General features: G+C 49.1%; 1 protein-coding gene across 2 annotated transcripts; it reads right to left on the bottom strand.

Annotated features, from left to right (window-relative positions):
* Window positions 1-3,867: 3,867 nt before the first annotated feature.
* RBM5 (RNA binding motif protein 5) lies at window positions 3,868-19,117 on the bottom strand. Of its 2 annotated transcripts, XM_057407812.1 has the most exons (25): window positions 18,970-19,117; window positions 18,630-18,835; window positions 18,406-18,518; window positions 17,886-18,041; window positions 15,708-15,777; window positions 15,183-15,256; window positions 12,769-12,852; window positions 12,076-12,136; window positions 11,849-11,914; window positions 11,555-11,715; window positions 10,422-10,519; window positions 9,889-9,976; window positions 9,605-9,682; window positions 9,432-9,504; window positions 8,864-8,949; window positions 8,475-8,553; window positions 8,127-8,218; window positions 7,422-7,586; window positions 6,806-6,952; window positions 6,655-6,726; window positions 6,029-6,208; window positions 5,749-5,823; window positions 5,195-5,292; window positions 4,987-5,116; window positions 3,868-4,548 (listed from the first exon to the last, which is right to left on the bottom strand). In XM_057407812.1, the coding sequence occupies exons 1-25, from the start codon at window positions 18,984-18,986 to the stop codon at window positions 4,423-4,425; spliced, it is 2,595 nt and encodes an 864-aa protein (XP_057263795.1). In that variant the 5' UTR covers window positions 18,987-19,117; the 3' UTR covers window positions 3,868-4,422. The 2 variants fall into 2 exon arrangements, with proteins under 2 accessions (XP_057263795.1, XP_057263794.1); XM_057407811.1 differs by having other exon boundaries at window positions 18,406-18,835.
* Between the last annotated feature and the right edge of the window lie 332 nt (window positions 19,118-19,449).

The following is a 19,449-nucleotide window of genomic DNA, read 5'->3' as shown; positions in this document are numbered from 1 at the left end:
GGTGATGGACAACTTGCTGCTGGTGGCAGGGAAGACTCTCTGCCAAGGAAACCATTTATTTACCCTCCCAATTCTCCTGTTCCAGCATTTCTGCAAGGCTGGAGCACCTTCCCTAGGACAGCCCAGCACTGGAAGACGCCCAATTGCCCAGGACAGGGTGAGCTGCCTGCATGGCAGAGCCCCAGGGTCTGCACTCAGCCTGGCACCCAGCCAGCTGCCTGGCAGGGATAATGTGCCCATGTGGCCGAAGGCCCCAAGGATGCCAGCCCCCCCTCTGCTTTTGGTTTCTTCCAACAGCACCAGAACCCTCAGCTCCACCCCCAGGGCTGCAAATTGGGTCCACATTGCTGCAGATGGTGAGTCAATTAAAATCAGGGTGTTTTCCACCCCAGCAGGGGACCATGTGGTTCCCAATCCAGAAACAGGCTCTTGGTCAAAACAGCACCTGGGTGGAGTGGGTGAGGGATGAGGGACAGGCTTCCCCTTCCTCATCCACACTGGTCCCTCAGGGGTGGGTGGAGAGCGGCCAGGACGACACAGCCACCCACCCAGGGACACAGAGGCTCTGTGCCATGGGGCAGGAGAGGGCTTGGAATAGCTCAGTGCGGGATGCCATCACCCCTGGGGAAGGAGCTACCTTTGGGCACACTCCACATCATCTGCCCTTCTCCTGCTCCTAGCGCAGCCCCCCAGGAAAGAGGGGCTCCTGTGGGGCTGCAGTTAGTCTCTGCTATGCACCAGCAGGATGCTGCACTGTGGCCTGCCTGTCCTCCCTGCCACAGATCCACAGCTGAGGCCAGAGCAGGGTGGCTATGACATAGTCAGGTGAAATCGTTTATGCAGGGAAACTATCCCAGAGCAATTCCAAAGAATTTCAGACATATTTAGTGGCTCTGGGGAGGGCAGACCAACATGGTGGGGAAGTGAAAGGGAAGCAGCTGTATTAGCTCCTCAGCGGTGGAGTTGGAGAGAGGGGTAAGCACACACGTGTGTATGGGTGCGTAAGTGCACAGGTAGGCACATACACACTTGCATGCACAGAAATGCAGGCAGCTGCACAAGCACATACCAGTGCACACACACACATACGTGCCTGTGTCTCCCCCATCCCAGGCTCCCCACTACAGCAGCAAAACCCACCTCTCATTTCAGGCAACCCTGATATAAACCCCCCAGAGCTGTGCGTGCCTGGCTTTGGCCAGCACTCAGCACACACACGGGCCACAGCTCTATCCAGGACCCATCCTGCCAGCATGGCAGGGAGAGATCACAGGGGGGCAAACTCAATACACACCAAGCCCTGGCACCAAGCTGAGCTCCTTGGGTGCATGCTGCTTCATTGAGTGCTCCAGACCAGTGCCTGCACCCTGGAGTCTCTGGCAGCCCTGAGCAGCAGCACAGGGATATTTTCCTGCCTGCAGGCACTGTTTCAGCACCCTGCAAGCTGCCAAGCTGCCAAGCGAGGCAGGCCAGGGGCTGGCCACGCAGAGTGCTGGGCTCCACCGTGGGCTGGTAACTCCAGTGATTAGGGAATGCTCAGGAGAGAGGCTGTTCACGCGAACGACTTGGCCGGTTTCCTGGCCTTAATTAGTGCACAGGAGCTCGGATGCTTGGAGGGCCTCCTGGAAAGCCAGGGCATAGCAGCCTCGGGAGCCTGAATATTAATAACGCTGAAAAGCCAGTCAGAAAAACCCCAAACCTTAAAACTAGTCCCAAAGAGACCTTGAACCGCCTGGAGGAGCTGCAGCCTGGTTGGTGCTGAGGCCCTGGAGATCACCCTGCAGCTGGACCATGGCTTCAAGGAGCCGCAGGCTGCAGCCCTGCCCTCATCCCTGGTGGGACCTGCTTCAGCCCTATCTGGCATTTTGGATGGCCCAGCACCCTCCTGGGGCAACCTGCATCAGGATCAGGCCGTGAGGAGCAGCAGCTCCCTTGGCTGCTGAGCCCCAGCAGGATGGGTGCCCGACAGAGCTCCCTTCTGCTCCAAGAGGGTCCTGCCTTACCCCAGTGCGCTTGTGGGGGTGGCCCCATCCCACAGCTTCCCCACCTGCCAAGGACAGTCCCCACGGAGGCAGGAACACGGTGTCCCTCTGAAGGCAGTGGGTCACAACGCATTCAGTCACGAACAGCCGTGTTGCGCTGCCTAAATTGGAGGCACGGGTGCTGGCAGGCAGTGCCTCCACGTGCTGCTCCATGCCTGGGAGGGGGGGGCCTGCACCAATGCTGTGCCCCTTCCCCAGCAGCAGCACCTGCCCCAGGAAGGGGGCTTTGACCCATCCACCACGGGGGGGCTGTGACCCCAGGACCCCCATTAAAGACTTGCCCCAGGAGCGTGCCCTGCTCTGGGCATCCCTGTCCAGCAGTTATCCCCACAAGCAGACAGCGAGGGATGCTGTGCCCCCACAGCTCACTCCTGGTCTGCACCGCAGCCGTTCTGCTGGCACTGGGGCAGCATTTGCCACAGCAGAATGCTGGAAAACTGCAGGAGCCGGGAGGCCATGCTGTGCCCCCTCTTGCCTGAAGCATTGCCCCTCGCCAGGAGGATGCACTATGAAGGTGATCGATGGGCTGGGGAGAAGCTGAGCTGCACAAATGCACTTTATCGACCCACTGAGCCCACCTTCTGGGAACCAACGCCCAGAGCAGCAAAGCACTCTGCCACACTGCCAGCCGGGACACATGGGGAAGTGGGGAAGGCTGCCGCAGGGGGCCCCGCCACAGTGCACCAGGCCTGTCTCCCCTCACCATCATCCCGAAGGGGAGAAGCTGAGGCAGAAAGCTGACACTCAGATTGTTTCAACCCACCCAGTTTCCTCTGCGGAGCTGAAGAGAGGATGTTGCATCCCGGTAGCCAGCCCTGTCCCCGCTCTTACCCCCAGCCTGGCACAGCAACTTCTGGCTCCAGGGGCTCACGAGTCCTGGGCGCTGCACCTCTCCAGCCTGTCCCCACACGCGGGGCCGGCTCTGTGCAGGGTGACAGCCGGGCCGCGCCTGCCACCTGGTGGCACTGCCCGGCACACGGACAGCGACACGTCCCCACTCCCGTTCCCCAGCATCTATCACCCATGCTGCAGCAGCCGAGGCGAAGAGGGAGCGTCTCCCTGCCGCAGCTCACCCCGCACCAGACATCCCTCGACTACTAGGTAGGGGCTTGCCCGTGCCACAAAGCCCAGGGGTAGACCTGGCAGCTAGCAGAACTCGGGTCACTGCACCCTGGAAGGCAGCTCCCAGGAACCAGCCTCAACCCTCAGAAGGACCTTGCACAAGACAGGGTGGTGGAGCAGCTCTTGCTCCATTCTAAACCAGTGTGTGCACACCTGTAGTGTTACCTGGCACAAGAAAGACTGAGCAAGTCCCATAACAAAAGGTATCAGTAGAGGCAGAGACCAGGGCTGAGCCATTCCCTGCTCACCGTAGCTCTTGAGTAACACCTGAGACACCAGCACTGGCAGAGGAAAAACCCAAAGACAGCCCTTGAACAGAAGGAAACCTCAGAGAGCTGGGGGTTTGCACACACTCCCTACACCTGGCTCAGACCCCCCGTTGCAACCCCAGGTGTCACTGAGGCTGCCCCCTCTCCTCAGCCCACTACCCACCAGAGGACTGGCTGGAACACCTAGGGTCTCCTGAGCAGGTCCTGAAACCTACAAAAGACGTTTCTGCTAGTCCTCTCAGGCTCCCCTAGCTGTGGCAGGAATAGCTGCAAGATCTGGTCCTCCAGCATCCATGCTGGAGCTATGAGAAAGACACTGTGAACAAGGCATGGCACACTCAAGGATGAAAGGTGAGCAGAGCACCAGATGGAAGAGAAAACTCTGGGATGAAGCCTCATCAACGAAGAAGAGCCACAGAAAGAACACGTAAGCTCTGGCAACTTAATTCTTCATTCACAGAGAAACAGAAATAATATAACGTTTGGATGTATTTCTTTTGGAAATGAGCCAAACTGGCAACTAGAATCAAAGTCTTCAAAAAGTCTATACAAAGATGTATCATACAAAATGTACAGCAAAGTTCTCCAAAAAAAAACACCAAAAAAACAAACCAAAAAAACAACCCAGACAGACAACACAACGAAAGGAGAGCAGACGGTGTGAAACCATAGCAAACAGGTCCTGCCCCTGCTCTGGGGGCAGAGCAGCATCTGGACAACACGCTCCAACACATAATACATTATGCTATGTACAGCTCCATACAAAGACCGGCATCCCCTTTGGTCTAACCAGGAGCTCTCCAGCATGAAGTCGAGGCAGTTCAAACAGTCTGCTCATGGAAGTATTACATGCCGAGAGGGGGAAAAAAGTCCAAGGGAATTAAATGGTGAACTCTAAACCATAACCAGAATACAGCCAGGCCACCAAGGCTACAGAGTTTAACAGTCAGTTCTGGCTAACAAGTGCGTGCTTTGCAGGCCACAGTGCATTACTCCATCTCCGTGAAGCGAGCGAACATGGCTTTCCGCACTGCATCTTTGTAGGAATCTGCAGTGGACACACCGTAGGAGCTGCCCTTGGCTCCCAAACCAGCTCCTCTCATTCGTACTTGGGCCTGCAAGGGAAAAGACACATGCTTCAGCTCTGCAAGAGGTCATACTGCCACACAGGACTCCACAGAATATTATCCGCCCCGTCAGCTTCTGGCGCTCTGCAGAGATGCCCAACAGGCACCAGAAGGCAAGACTGCATATACACCATCCCACACCACTCCAACAGCAACTAGAATGAAGCTGCTCAGAGCAAGCTCAAGCCTCAGTACAGACAAAGCCCAGGAAAGCCACTGGCTCAAAGGACGGCAGCCCACCCCAAGCAGCACTAGAGTACACAGCTCAGGTGCTGCACTGCTGCTACTGCACCTCAGGGTGGACTTCCGATGGAAGGAAGCATAGCCCTGTGGATGGCTGTTTCTTCCACACGAGAGCTTCAGCAGCAAGTGCTTCTGGATATGAAAGGCACCAAACCTCATAGGAAAGCACCCATCTCTACTTACCTCAATGGGTGCTGTGATGCCCTGACATTTTCTTCCCAAGCCTGAGCCTTCCCTCCAGCCCATGGCCTGCAGCATCTTGTTGCCTATATTACTGTTGTCAAGGCCATCTTTGGTGGGCTGCTCATAATTACTGCAGGAAGAAGAGATGAGTTAACCAAATGGTTCATGGTGCACTGAAGCAATGACCAAGGAGCTGTCGGCTACATACACTGTGCCAGCGTCATAGACCTTCTTGCGCTTCGGCTCAGGTGGCTCTGGGATGCCGTACTTCTCCCGCCTCTCAGCTGCTCTATCTCTGTACTTCATCTGCATGAGGTAATCAGATTCAGTACTGATTTAAAGACACTTTTGTTCATCTTTTGAGATATGCAAGTAGGCCAAGTGCCTGCTATTATAAAAAGCTGCCCACCACAGCCTGCTGAAACACAGCTTGATTACCACAGAAAGGAGAACCTAAAAGGCAAGTCCCTGGAACACATGGAGCCTGCACTGGGGTAGGAAAAGCCTGTCCCAACTGTGCATTGCCATGTGAAGGTTTCTAGTCCCAGCATGGCTGCCCTGGAGGTGGAAGGCTCCTTCCCTAATAAGTGGTACCTGTGGGATATGGGGCACTTCTTTCCAGAACAGCTCTGAACCTTGACCCAAGAAGGGGTTGCCTTACAAGGATTATCTCGAGCGACATGTGTCAGGATAAGGAGAGCTCAACGTATTATCTGTGCAGGTTTTCCATTAGCTACTCATCTGCTCAATCTTACCACTGACCTCTCTCTCACGCAGCTCCAAGGCTTCAAGCTCCTGCTCTGAAAGCTTTGATCTCCTGTAGATATCCATGTTTTGCTGCAACAAAAAGAGATTCACATTAACATGAAATGCATGACAACTCTTTTTATGTAAGCAGCTGACTTCTGGGAGAGAACAATCCATCTGCAGCCATTTCTGCCTTAAGAGGAACCATTTTCCAAGCTGCAATGTGCATCATGGCTTTGGTTTACATACCAATTTCTGGCAACCAAGTACCTTCCTGATAGCAGAGAGCAACTACCTTGTGCAAGTCAGACAACTGCTGATGCCGAATCAGAGCATCTTTGTTTGGGAACTGCCTTCTACACAGTAGACAGGCCATCTTCTTCCAGTCAGTCAGCTTCTCTTCTTCATTCTCCATTCTTTCCAGCAAGTCCTCATCATTATCACTGTCACCACTGTAGGCAGCCACAAGGCCACGCTGGAAAGGAAAGTGCAGTGTTAAGATGCATGCAACAGTGTCCCACAGTTTGGAGAGCCCAGAAAAGGAACACAAGAGATAGGTGTTGCACAGGATGGGGCAGCACTCTCTCATTACTAAGGATGAAATGCAACTCAAAAGAAATCACATACTACCATGGTGCAAGAGTTAGCTCCCACCAGCCAAACAGTAATTTAAGCACAGCCTTTCTAGAAGGCCCAAAACCTCAATTGAGCTCTTGAGGCTAGAAGACATTGCAGCTTTTATCAGCTTATCTCCATCACCCAATATAATGCATTTGCACTGGAACACTGTAACCTCTACCACCATCTTGTACACATGATGCTGTGGAAATTCAGGTTGGAAAGGTTGCATCTGCTTGACTTCCTGTAAAATGCTTTACCAGTAACCTCTGGGAACACCTCTGCCATGTAGCTCACACTCACCTTCAGTGGATTTTCATCATCCCCATTTTTCAATACCTCTGGCAAGATCTGCTGCCTCTCAGAAAGAGCTCCCTGAAGGAGACAAGAATGCCATGAGCACTGAGCTCTCTGCCACCCCACACCACCTGCATGCCTCTGCCAGCACCTTTACCTTTTTCTCAAAGAGGGCAAAGCCTGCATCTGCAGCAGCTGACTCTTTCCTCTCCTCCTCCCTGGTACTCAGTGGCTGGAAGCTGTTCTTGAAGTTTTCTTTCTGCTTGTTCAAACTTTTTGCCCAGCGCTCCATATCTTTAGCAATCTGAAATGCAGAGTGGTTTGCTCAAACAGCTCTCCTCACAGCTATCAATCTTCTATGACAGAGATTCAATCTTGCATACAGCTTCCAGAACAAGTCAACCCACTACCTTTTATTTTTACATCACAGGACACTGGATGTAATGCAGCTGCTTTCCCTGTATACAATGTTCAAAGATACCGCAGCTTGCTTGGTTTACTGCAGGAACCCTTCTTATCAATCTAATCCTCTAAGTGACGGCTCAGTTATACTCCCACTGCTCCTGGCATGATTCCATATGCATTCCTCCTATGCAGAGCTTATTTCTGCACTGAAGCCTTGCCAACTACTCCTCTCCTCAGCCTTCTACAATGCCTGCAAATTGCAGGCACACACCCCACCAAATAACCTAGCATTTCCTTTGTCATGGAGAAGGAGAACTATTATCCCACAGAAGACTTTAGCCCAGTTACAATCCTATCTTGTCTTTTACCTGTTGTGCTGTTTTACTTTTAGGCTTCTCTTTCTTCTCCTTTACTTCTTTGGTGGTGGCTGTGGTAGCTGTTTGTTGGTATGTGATACCTTCCGCAGCAGGCATGTAGGTCTCCTTTTCACCATCCCAGTAAAGGTACTGCTGGGTTAAGGCATTGTAGTAATACTGCCAGAGGAAAAGACAGTTAAACAGCTAAACACCTCATCCAAGCATCCAAGGGAGAACACAAGCAAGCTGTCTCATTCATGCTACCACACCAAATGGGAAGGTATTTTGGAGTTCAAACAAGTTCTGCAGACTCCATAAAGGAGAGAACAGGCATGAAGTGGCTGAGACCTCTGTCCCCGAACACAGGCATTCTGCCCAACAGCACTACAGAGAAGTTTTTGCCCCTCCCAAGAGACAAACCACCAGAGCCCAGAGTTGGGTGCACTCTGCTGGGCACTCTCCAATGGAATAGCTCAATTACAGTGTCTGTGACAACAGCTGATCCTGTATGAGCCAAACTCGGAAGAAAATTAAGGAAAGGAGAGAAAAAATAAAGACTGCGCCAGACAGAATTCAAGTCCCAGCTCCATGCACACTGGTGAGTTACCTGCTACGTGCAGCATTTTGTGCACCTCAAAAGTGAATTTCACTTGCATGATGAGAGACAGGAAACTAATGGACCTTCACAATTAAGACAGATGGGAAGAAACCGTTTACCTGGGAATTAGGATCATAGTAGAGCCCTGTTACAGGATCATAATAATATCCTGAAGATTCATCATATTGGTAGGTGGAAGTGTCAGGGACAGCTGTAAAAAAATTAAAGTGTGAGACATGGTTGTTCCAGTCGAATTCAGACAGTATCTGTCCACATTTCAAGTACAATTCTGAGATTACCAGCTGCTATGACAGCAGCCATGTCTGTAAAGGGCTCTTCACCACCCATGCAGATCACACTCTCCAGGGACAGCTCCACCACTGGAGCACTCAGCCAAAGCCAGGTTTCTCTCTTGCTACAGTGACAGATACCTGCACCCTTTTCCCAGGAGTAACTCCGCTGCTTACCGTACTTGGTTCCAGGGACTACTCCAGTCGGGGGAGCTGTTTGTGCCTGAGTGCTAGTGGTGGGTGGTGCCGATTGCGTCTGGAAAAAACAAAACCAGGAAATCTCAACTAGAAAAATCTATTACGGAGGCACAAGAAAACAAGGACAGTGAGCCAAGCCCAAGTCCACACCATGCATACAACAGCTACTGCCTCTTCACCAGCACTCACCTTTAAAGAACAAAACCCTCATAGAAACAAAATGACAAGTGACTTATGAGGACAAGCACTGTGACTAACCCATGAAGCTTTGCTGTACCACCCACTTTAAAGAGCAAAGGCCACAGCTAAGCCAGATATCCCACAGAACCATGGCGTGAAAAGCAAGGAGAAAATAGCACTGTAATTACTGGAGAGTCAGGTGAGTTTGTCTGTTGATTGTATAACTGAGGACTCTGGGACACAACTGCAGCTGTGGTGGTAGTGACCGGAGCTCCTGCCAACAGAGAACAACAATGGATAAGCCAACTAATTTGTAAAACCCTGTACTTCATTCTAGACCTAGAATTCCTTTGTTTACAGTTTCAGCTCCTAATTCCAGCTCCAGCAGCCAAACAAGGCAATTAAACATTCAAAAGGAGGCAGATACACAGCGGGTATTTTCTACCCAGACAAGGGTTTCCTTTTCAGGAGGAAATATTCTGCTCTAAAGTCAGTGATTCCTGGCTTCTGACAGCAGCCAGCACTGAAGATTTTTCTAGAGCTGCTTATACAGCTCTCTTGAGTTCAAGGTTTTTGTCACTAGTCTAAAACAGATCTGTAACAGTTCTCTAGTAACACATGCTCATTCAGACATCCTGGGAGCAAAATGAGCTAAGTCTCCCTTTACACAATAAAGTAACCTAAAGGCTAACATAAAATACCACTGTTGCAAAATTATCCTTACAAACAGCATCTCCCATACACTGGAAGTACTACCTGATATGGTAGCTGTGTCTGAGTCCAACGCTCCTCCTTGATTTTGGTAGTACTGCTGATAATCCTGGGAGTACTGCAGTGGGAAATGAGTGACAATGCAAGATGAGCAGATACCTGAATTAAAATACCCTATGGGTTGGTTGGTTGGTTAAAGCACAACTGCCACTACTAACCTGAGCATACTGTGTGTAGCCCTCCTGTCCTGACTGGACATAGCTGTAGTCAAGGGTGTTGCCTTCTCCAGTCTGTGGCTGAAATTTGAGCAGGTAGTTTTTTGTCAGAGACAGGAAAGTTACTGCATTTAAGTATTTTAACACTCCTTAGGATCCAGTCTGTCAGAGCAGATCTGTCAAAGCAGCTTTGGTCAGTTCAACCAAGTGGCCAGCAGTGAAATGATACGCCCTATGTTTTCATTTTCAGGAAAGCAAGACTGGAAGGAACAGCCTCCAAGTCCTACCTGTGTGGAGGACCACTGCGCTGCAGCTATGGCTGTGCTTGCCACTGAGAAGGCGCTGACTCTGTTGCCATCTGGGAGCAGCAGGTCTCTGTAAGCACAAAACCCACCCATCTGAGTAAATACTGCTTTTTCCTGAAGTGTCTCCCTGTGCAAGGAGGTGGAATCTGCCCTTACACATGGATTTCTTGGCAGTTAGAAAACATTCTGACTGTAATGAATGAGCCAAAGCATAGTCTGGCAAGTAAAGGGATTTAGGTTCATTATTGTACAGTCAGTAACAAGTCACAGGGTCTCCAAGGAAACAAGCGCGCTGTGTACACAAGCAGTTATGATCTTATCTTCAAGGACTGGAAACGGGTGGTAGGAAATGCTCCTTTCACTGTCCTCATGCGCAGTGAGAAGTGGAACACATGCAGCACAAGGCACTTACAGGAAGCAAAGCTTTGGAGTGACAGTAATCTCAAGAAAAGCCTGGGTGTACTCCAATATAAACACACCAAGGGATAAAAAAATAATCAACTATCACAACTCACTTTCTGGCACTCTTTGCAAAGTCAACACCAATCGTTTTGCCATCAATTTTTAATGGAGGCTGAAGGCTTTGTAAAATCTGCAGCAGTTGAGAAGCATCCTATAAAGAGAAATATTCATTACTATGAACAGCATGTTACTGAGGATTCACAGCTCCCGGATCTCAAGCCTTTTCACACACAGCTAAAGCTGTAAGAAGACCTCCGTCTCCTCATACTATACATATGCAGAAAAACTCAATGGGACTAATCACAGCCCATCTGCAGTGTGCATTTCACTGGGTTACAGAGTATTAAACACGTTCTGAGGTCTTAGCTTTATGATGCAGATATTTGCCCCGAATCACTCCAAAATGGAAGCCAGCAGAGACTGAGGTCAAGCACTTGTTTTTATCCAAAATGCTCCCCTCTGCCTGAAGCAGCTCCAGACAGATCATGCAGCTGAAGAAGTTTAGTATATGGCATCACAGAATCATTTAGGTTGGAAAACACCTTTAAAATCAAGTCCAGCTGTAAACCCGATACTGCCAAGTCCACCACTAAACCGTGTCCCTCAGTGCCATATCCACCCATCTTTTAAATACGCCCAGGAACAGAGATTCTACTACCCTTTATGGACCCCATGCCAGTAGCTGACCTCCTTCAGTTAGGTTTTCCTTGTACCTCCTGCAATTTCCCATGTTTTGGCTTATGGCTGTTGCCTACTGTCCAATCCCTATGTACCCTCAAGTCTCTGCTGTCCCTATACCCTTCTACTGGATGCTGCAAAGCGACAAGATCCCTCTCCTTCCCCTCCCCCAGGTGGAAAAGGCCCTATCCCGTGCACCTTTTCCCACACCATACACCCCAGACCTTAAGTTCTGTGAATGAAACACGATCCCAGACCATTATTTCTGTGATCCAAGCACAAAACTAGCCTTCACTTCAGAACAGCACTCTGCTACAAAAATAGCTTTCCCATGTGCTCACAGCATCCTACCACCTTCTTTCCAAACTGTAGCTAATGATGAAAGACTCTGACACGCCCTCCGTGAACTGGGGTGGGGTCCTTCAGACAGCTGAAAAGCTCTACATGCTTTAGCTACACAAGTGCCTTAACAGGCCGTTTCTCCCCAGTGCATCAATGAGGCCCTCACCATGGCAGAAGACAGCTGCACAAACGCAAAGCCTCTATTTTGCTGGGTCTGCTTGTCTTTGATAAGACGAATATTATTGACTGCCAGAGATGCATATGGAGACAAGGCAGTCATGATGGATTCCACCACTGTGTGAGGAGCAATATTTCGGAGAATGATGGCTGAGGAGAGAAGAAAGTATGACATTAGCTGTGCACATAATGGCTTTCCAGAGTACCTCAGTGGGCAGTCTGAGGTACAGGAACGATTTTAGTACCCACACTCACATTATACATTAAGTCAAAGATAACTTACTATCACAGTAATAATCCACAGACTGAACGGATTCTGCTGTTCCAGGTGGTACCTCCTGTTCTGAATCTTTGGAAGAAGAAAATATGGCAGTTACAATATGGCTAATTCACTCAAACTCAGCATTTCACAAGCCGGCCTAGGACCTCCAGTGAACTTTGTTCTCCTTATGAACAACAGGAACTTTCCCACAGAAATCAAACCCAGCCAAAGAGATCAATGTAACATACCGAATTTGTCCGCTCCACAGCGGAAGCATTTTAGCCTCCTTCTGAAGTTGTAAAGGCAGCACTATGAGAAACAAGAGGAGCCCAGTAAGAACTCATATCATTTGCAACAATGGTGGCATCTACTGTACAGTAACAAAACTAGACAGTCAAAGTAACATCACAAAGCTGAACCCACCAGGGTAACAGAGAACAGCACAAGCCACCCCTGTCCATACCACAGCTGCTTTTCAAACATCCCAGCTACCTCTTCCCTGGTCCTCCTGAATTAGTTAGGTATTTTAACTATGTGGTCTTCAATTTACAATCCCAGGCACAGAAACTACTTTAAGAAGCACAGCTGGAAAACAAGTCTTCTTTACAGGCAGGAGCTGTAAAGACTAACCAAAAAGCCTGGTCTCCACCTTACTGCATCAATTCCACTTGAGAAGGTCAAACAAGGAGCATGCAGCTGTATGTGACCATTCATCACCTAACAACTGCATGTTCTAGTGCAGCTCACCGCCCATCTCCATCTTCTGAGGCAACACCCATCCACTTTGCCATCAAAACTACAGATTTTTTTCAATCCTGTGTTTTACTATTCCTACAGTGTCATTCAGACCAGCAGCACGAGGAGGTCTGAATCATGGATCACTTTGTTCAAGCCACTGTACTGGTGAAGAGCACTGAAGCCAAGACAATCAGCCACTGTACCTTGTTGCAAAGCCAGTCCTCAAATTTTGGCCTAGGGTTGCTGTAGTGCATCGCAATCTGCTTCCCTTGAATCACCAGCTTTTTCTGCAAAAAAAGTGGTTTCAATTATTCCTGTCTCAAGGCACACATGTTCATTTTCCCATGGCAGAGCACCCTTCGGAGGAATCAGTGCTTCTGAATTAAATGGACAACATATGGGGAGGATGTGGAGGACAACCACCGCCACCTACACCCTGCCCATCCAATCCTGCAGAGGAGGACAAGGGCATCAAGAGAATGGGATGTGGAGCAAAGATAAACGGAATCAGGGAGTGTTGAAAAAGCTGCCAAACGCTAAACGTTGACATGGAACCAGAAAGTGTCTCGAAGGAGACAAAGTCCTAACATGCTGCAATCAGGATTAACACATTTTTAGAGGAGTCTCTTTGCCCCCACATTTCTATTCACTTCTGGCATAGCACTGAGCAACGTTTTAGACATGTCCTTAGGTGACTGCTTCACTTCTTCCCTTACTCCAAATACCCCAGACCTTTTAACAACCACGTCTGGATTACTTTTCCAAGCACTTTCTTCACAAGCATCCCTTTGAAAATACAGTAATTCCTCCCAAAGGGACCCTGCTTAAGACTTCTTGGAGGCTGGGGTACAAGTGCCATCAACTGAAATACACTCAGAGTGGTTTCTTTTGACTAATGCATCAGTTCAATTGGAAGCCTGCACGAGAGGTTTGTGTTCTTCATTCAGGCAAGAGCTCTCCAAAATGAGTAACTAGACTGCAAGTGAAGCTTCTCCAGTGGTAGGAAAAGTTCATAAACGCTTTCAGCATGTGCTCTCACTCTGACTTCAGAGGACTTAGGAATTTACATCTATTTAAGAGACCTTGATGCTCAGCCTCACACTCTGCCAAGCGTGGGTATGCAGAATGCCCTTTCAGAACATGGCCATCAACGTATTTTAGTCAAACAGCTGGAAGCATGTCTGAGGAAGCACATGTTAAAAGAGGCCAAACCCCACACCTTGTAAAACAAGTATTTTTATGGCAGGCTGGCTTATTGCAGAGGTACCACGAAAGTGTCAGGACCAGTGGTGTTTCTGCTAATAGGGTCTGACACAGATCTAGCATGTAGCATGAATAAGGCTCTCACATTCTGCACAACTAAATATGGCAAAGCCATTTCTCCTACCGGCAGAAGGGAGGGTTGGAGGGCCCAGCATTCACTGGATATGCACACATAGAAACAAAGCTGCTGGCATAGTTGCAAGACATCATCCTTTCATCTAACAGTCAGCAACCAGGCTGCTGGGGAGGTTCTACGTTTTCCCTACTACTAGGGTGGCTGGTTACTGGAGTGAATTTGAGTATGTTTCAATAAATAAAACATCAGTACAGCTTTGTATATATTAAAACTATCTTGTTTCTGAAAATACGCTCAGCAGTCACTTCTTGGTATCTTTTCACTGTATCCACCAAACCTACTGAGCAGCATGTCAGGAAAAGAGAATTAGAACACTGCACTCTGGCTGGGGAAACCAACCATGGTATGTATGGAACATGTGAAAGCCTATTCCAGCATAAAACACACAACCACCTGCACGTAAAGGCACTGGACTAACTGCCTGTGAATCCCGCTACAGTGCCATTTCTTTATATACAGTCCCCAAGACCAGCAGTGCACAATACCATTCCAAATGCTGCCCAGGGACCTTCACACTTAATAATCGGGTGTATAACAAATGGCTCAATACACTTGGCTCATTTTGAGAGTATTTTTAAGTTCTATTGTTAAAACAGACTATGAATATTCAAAAAGGAACAAAAGCAAGTGAAACTGTTCGCAGTGCAACAGTAAAGTCCCACTGGAAAAGAAACTAGAGGACTGTTACACATTTTGGCTCCTGATCAAGTCATACTCCAAAAAAGCCAGAATACACTGCGTTACATGGCAGAACTCACTCTCTACCCAATATACTTGGAATAAACATGTTTTTCCTCTAGAAGAGCCAGTTTTCCCTCTTTAACTGAGGGAACACACTACTACCACAAACTGACACTTCTTCAGCTTCATACTAATGTACTGCAGTTATCAGGTGCTTTTTCAGGCAACAGAGAAGGAAACACCACAAGAAAGTAAGTTAGGATTTTCTAAAGACTACTCTTTAAACCTTTATGAGCCAATTAAAACAGAGTAATCTAAAATAATGGCACCAAGAAGTGCTCAAAACAGCGAGATTTCTCTCATTTTACCTGCTCTTTTGTCCTACTGCTAACAAATTTTAATATATACAAAGCTTTTACTCTTTGAAATCACTGTTATGGAACAAACAGCTCCTTCCACATTTTTTTTTTTTTTTTTGTAAAACTGTACAGACTTGTTCCATTTTCAGGAATATCTAGACTTGGTGAGTGAAGCAACCTGATTGGCTTCCATCCAGCTGGTAGCATCTTGAAAGTGATAAAACTCCACGAAGGCGAAACCACGGCTTACACCTAGAGACAGCATTCAGATATAGACGGGATACTTGTGTTAGTCAGTTCCTTTAAAACAGGTGAATCTCTCTCCAACTGCTTCATTACTTCATGACAAAGCAGCTTTACAAATGCGACGTCAACTGCTGGGATCTGCTCGTTATTTTGCCATGGCAAGGAACCAAGCTCCCTCAACTGGCTACATTTCACTCCATGTTTAAAAGGTAACCATGCAACAGACTACATACTAGTAAATGGGTTTATACTATGATTACTTACCAATACCTGTTAACAAAACCCCCTGTAGACAGACTTCTTTTAACATGTTGACCAGCTATCTAAAAGTCTTCCAAAAAGCCACATTCCTTAGCCATGGCAAACTTTTTTTTTTTTATGGCATGTGTTTGCAGTTTGGGTCTTTTGGGCTTGGGAAGAGGAAGGTGATGTCAAAAACTGGATTAAGAGCTCTCACCTGTCTTTCTTTTCATCAGCCTCACGTCTGCAGGCTGAGGACCTTCAAAGGATTCAATAATCTCGCGAATCTGCATGAGATTTTAATCAGTTACATTTTCACATCTTGGCAGACAGCTGGGAGAGTCACAGAAGCAACCTGACAGTACATGCAAGAAGTACATAAAAACACGACATTCCCACACACAAAAATAAAACCTTCACAGAGAACCTACCAGGAGACTGATGAGGCACCACAGCACCCATGGAGTCCTTTGCTACATTAAACTGTCATCTTCACTTAGGCCACACAGAATCATCCAGAATGTGAGTCTCCCCCATCTTGCATTCCAAGGTTATTTGTGCAAGATTTGGCAAATGTCCCACCCCAAAGTTTTTATAAAAAGCCAAGGGAGGTTGTGAATGCTCCATCCCTGGCAGTGTTCAAGACCAGGCTGGAAGAGGCCTTGGGTGATATGGCTTAGTGTGAGGTGTCCCTGCCCATGGCAGGGGGGCTGGAACTGGATGATCTTAAGGTCCTTTCCAACCCTAACTATTCTATAACTCTGTGATAAAGAACACTGCTAGCATCCCACTCCCTGCTTATCTAAACATCCCTAGCTCCTCACAAAGCAGAACAAGAATGCTACACTGAGAGGCGCCATGGTGTAACTATTGTTAAACCTCACACTACAGTTCTCATTCTCTTAACAGTTCCCTTGTTTTTCAGGAGATAAAGTGGATTTGCAAAGAATGTATCATCAAAGAAGCTAGAGACATCAGTTCTTCAGCTGTAAGAAAGATGCTTAAGCTGTGTCACAGGCTACATAAACTGCTGTAGGAAAAAGAAACACTAACAGATCTTTTAACGTCACAGCAGAAACCAAAAGCTTTTTCAGCAGCTCTTAAGAGAGTTCAAACTACATTACATACAACAGGGCTGCTCAGCAGACTCAAAACCGATCTAAAGCTGCCTGTTTAAGCTGGCTGGAACGGACATCTTCAGTGCGAGTAGCTTTTTTTTCATGAAAAAAGGTAGGAGAAGCTGAAAAATATGTACACAACTGGAAGTACCAAAGTAACAGTGACTTAAAAGAACACTTGTAGTTCCAAGATGCTAGCTCCTAGTTTAAAGATGAATCCATAATTGAACTTTGTCATAAATTACGCTACAGTTATTTGCACAACTACAGACCTACAATATTAATATCTCAGAAGCAAAAACTGTTCTGAAATGTTCTGTATAACATCTAACTGGGCTGCCTCATTGTACGCGGGAGTCAACACCTTACCATGAAAATACTGGGTGAGCACACAATGATTAAAAGGAACACTAAATAATGGGAGGGTGGTGAATAACCATGTGAGAGAGAAAAAAAAGAAATCAACTGCAGAAATAGCACAAAAGGATTCTGTGTCAGCCATCAACACAGAAAGATCTGAGAGACCAGAGGTGGAGTCTTGTCTATAAACTGCAACAGCTCAGCTTTTACAGGGCTCCCCCTTGCTCCTAGAGTAACAGCTGTGCGTTTCTATCTTGGAAATCAAAATAATACAGCAAGGGAGGAAAAAACAGTAATAAAAAAGAGAAAGCTCAAAGCTGGTCACCTTCAACATCTTTTTAAGTTAGGTAACCATCTATCAAGCTCATTTGCCTACTTGCTCTGTCAGCTCCATAGCAGCCATTTTATGACTCCACAGCTGTACCCACACAAACCTGCTTTGTGCAGAGCTGCATTCTGAGGAGCTCCGTGTCTGTGTGTAACCCCACCATGCAGAACTTCTGGCCTCAAAGACCTGGAAAAATTCACCTACCTCCTGTCTGACCCTTCCCTTCCCCTCCCCCGGGGGAAGAAGGTGGACAACTAGTAGGGGGGCAAGAAGAAAAAAACCTGCCTCTCCTCCAGTAAAAGCAGTAAAGGCAGGTAGTTTAAAATCCCCTCTTACGGAACGCATCCAAGCACGCATGAAAAAAGACTATTCAGACTGCTCCGTGCGAAAGAAGCTGGTTAACATTCATCTGACCTCTGTTACTTAACAGAGGCAGTTTAAACCCTGTTAGGATTCAAAATGGCAGGACCAGCACACTGGAGGGGGGCGCTATGATGCAGCTTTGCACAAAATGGCAGCAGCACTACCACAGCCCGACTGACGCAAAGCCGGTGCATGAACAGCAAAGCCCCCCCTTCTGCTTACTTACATCGTTCTCTGTAACCGTAATGGGGAGGCCACGTAACATGATAGTTTTGCTTTCTTTCTCATCGTTAATGTCGTTCCTGTAGTCGTGCTCTCCATAGTCGCCATCAGAATGGTATCCATCTTCCGATTTGTCACTGTTCCTGCGCTCCCGTTCCCTCTGAGAACCCAGCACCCAGAATTAACCACTGCCGATGTCTAGCGGCATGCGCCCGAAATGCAGTTAAGAACAAAGCATAACAAAACCAGCTCCCCATACGACCACCTTCCTCGGGTTTGGTCCTGACAGCCTCAGGCACACCACTGAGCTCAAACCCCTACCCCTGCCCTAACATCCCACCCTCCCCGCCGTGATACCAACCCAAGCACCGGGCTCCTCCAGCCCCAAGAGGCCTCTTACAGGGGTCCCGGGCTGGGCGCAGCCCACCAGCCACCGCCTGGCCCCCTCCCCACCTCGGGGTGGCCGTAGCTGCCCCACGGCGTCAGCGCCCAAGGCTCCGGCCCGGATAGCTCCCCCCACTCACTTCAGGGCTATCGTAATCGCGACTATCGTAGTCTCTATCATAGTCTCGGCTGTCACGACTGTCGTAGTCTCGACAATCCCGGCTGTCGTAGTCCCGGCAATCGTAGTCTCGGCTGTCGTAGTCCCGGCAATCGCGGCTGTCATAGTCACGGCAGTCCCGGCTGTCGCGACTATCGTAGTCCCTGCAGACCCTGCTGTCGCGACTGTCGTAGTCCCGGCTGTCGTAGTCTCGACTATCACGGCTATCATAATCTCGACTGTCGTAGTCACGGCTATCATAGTCGCGGTAGTCATCGTAGCGGTCACCGCGGCGCTCTCCACTGGACCTCTTGCAGTCAGAGTCCCTGCGCCGGCTCCGGGACTCTCGCTCATCACGGTCCTCCCTCTCCACGATAGAGCCGTAGCGGCCGCTCCGCTCCGTCCTGCTCACGCTGCGGGTCACACCGAGCCGAGCTCAGAAGGAGAACAGCCCGCAACGACCCCCACCACTGCCCATCCTGCGGGGCCGCCCGCCCCTTCGTCCCTCTCCATCCACTCCTCCCTCCGCCCTCCCGCCCGATCTCACCGCTTGTCCGAGCCCATGCCGCCGCCCGCGACCCGCAAGCACTGAGCGCAGCAACAAACGCCACCACGGCGCTCACAAAACACTGACGCAGGAGCTCGCTCCCTCGCCACAAAATGGCGCCGACGTGACTGCCCGTCTTCTACCCAGGAAACCCCGCGCCTGCCGCCTGGAACGTTCCAAGCGGTGCGCAGGCGCAGACGGCCGAGGGGCATGCTGGGAGCTGTAGTGCGGGACGGCGCCTCCCCCTCGGAGCAGCCGTGTCCGGGCCGGGACCTGTGCTTCTGCCACCGCCATGGGGCTCGTGGCACGGGGGGACCCAGCTCCACCGTCACTTAGTTCTTTACTCGGAGCCCCAGCCTGCACTGCCCCGGACAAGGCATCCACTGCCTCTGTGTGCAACTCAGTCCAGTGTCTCGCCACCCTCATCACACGATGTTTCATCCCTACGTGTAATTTAAACCCACCTTCTTTCGGTTTGAA

This window comes from Pezoporus wallicus, unplaced genomic scaffold (assembly GCF_028554395.1).
Source record: "Pezoporus wallicus isolate ANWC-B61680 ecotype Strahan unplaced genomic scaffold, APGP_CSIRO_Pwel_v1 contig_3568, whole genome shotgun sequence".
Taxonomy (NCBI): domain Eukaryota; kingdom Metazoa; phylum Chordata; class Aves; order Psittaciformes; family Psittacidae; genus Pezoporus; species Pezoporus wallicus.
The sequence above is the reverse complement of the archived record's forward strand: the minus strand, read 5'-3'. Positions and strand labels throughout refer to the sequence as shown.

Coding starts and splice junctions, on each gene's coding strand:
- RBM5 (XM_057407811.1), bottom strand. Junction 9,977..10,421: donor TTTGCAAAGAGTGCCAGAAA/GTGAGTTGTGAT, acceptor TTGTGCTTACAG/AGACCTGCTGCTCCCAGATG. Junction 8,554..8,863: donor CAAACTCACCTGACTCTCCA/GTAATTACAGTG, acceptor TGTTTTTTCCAG/ACGCAATCGGCACCACCCAC.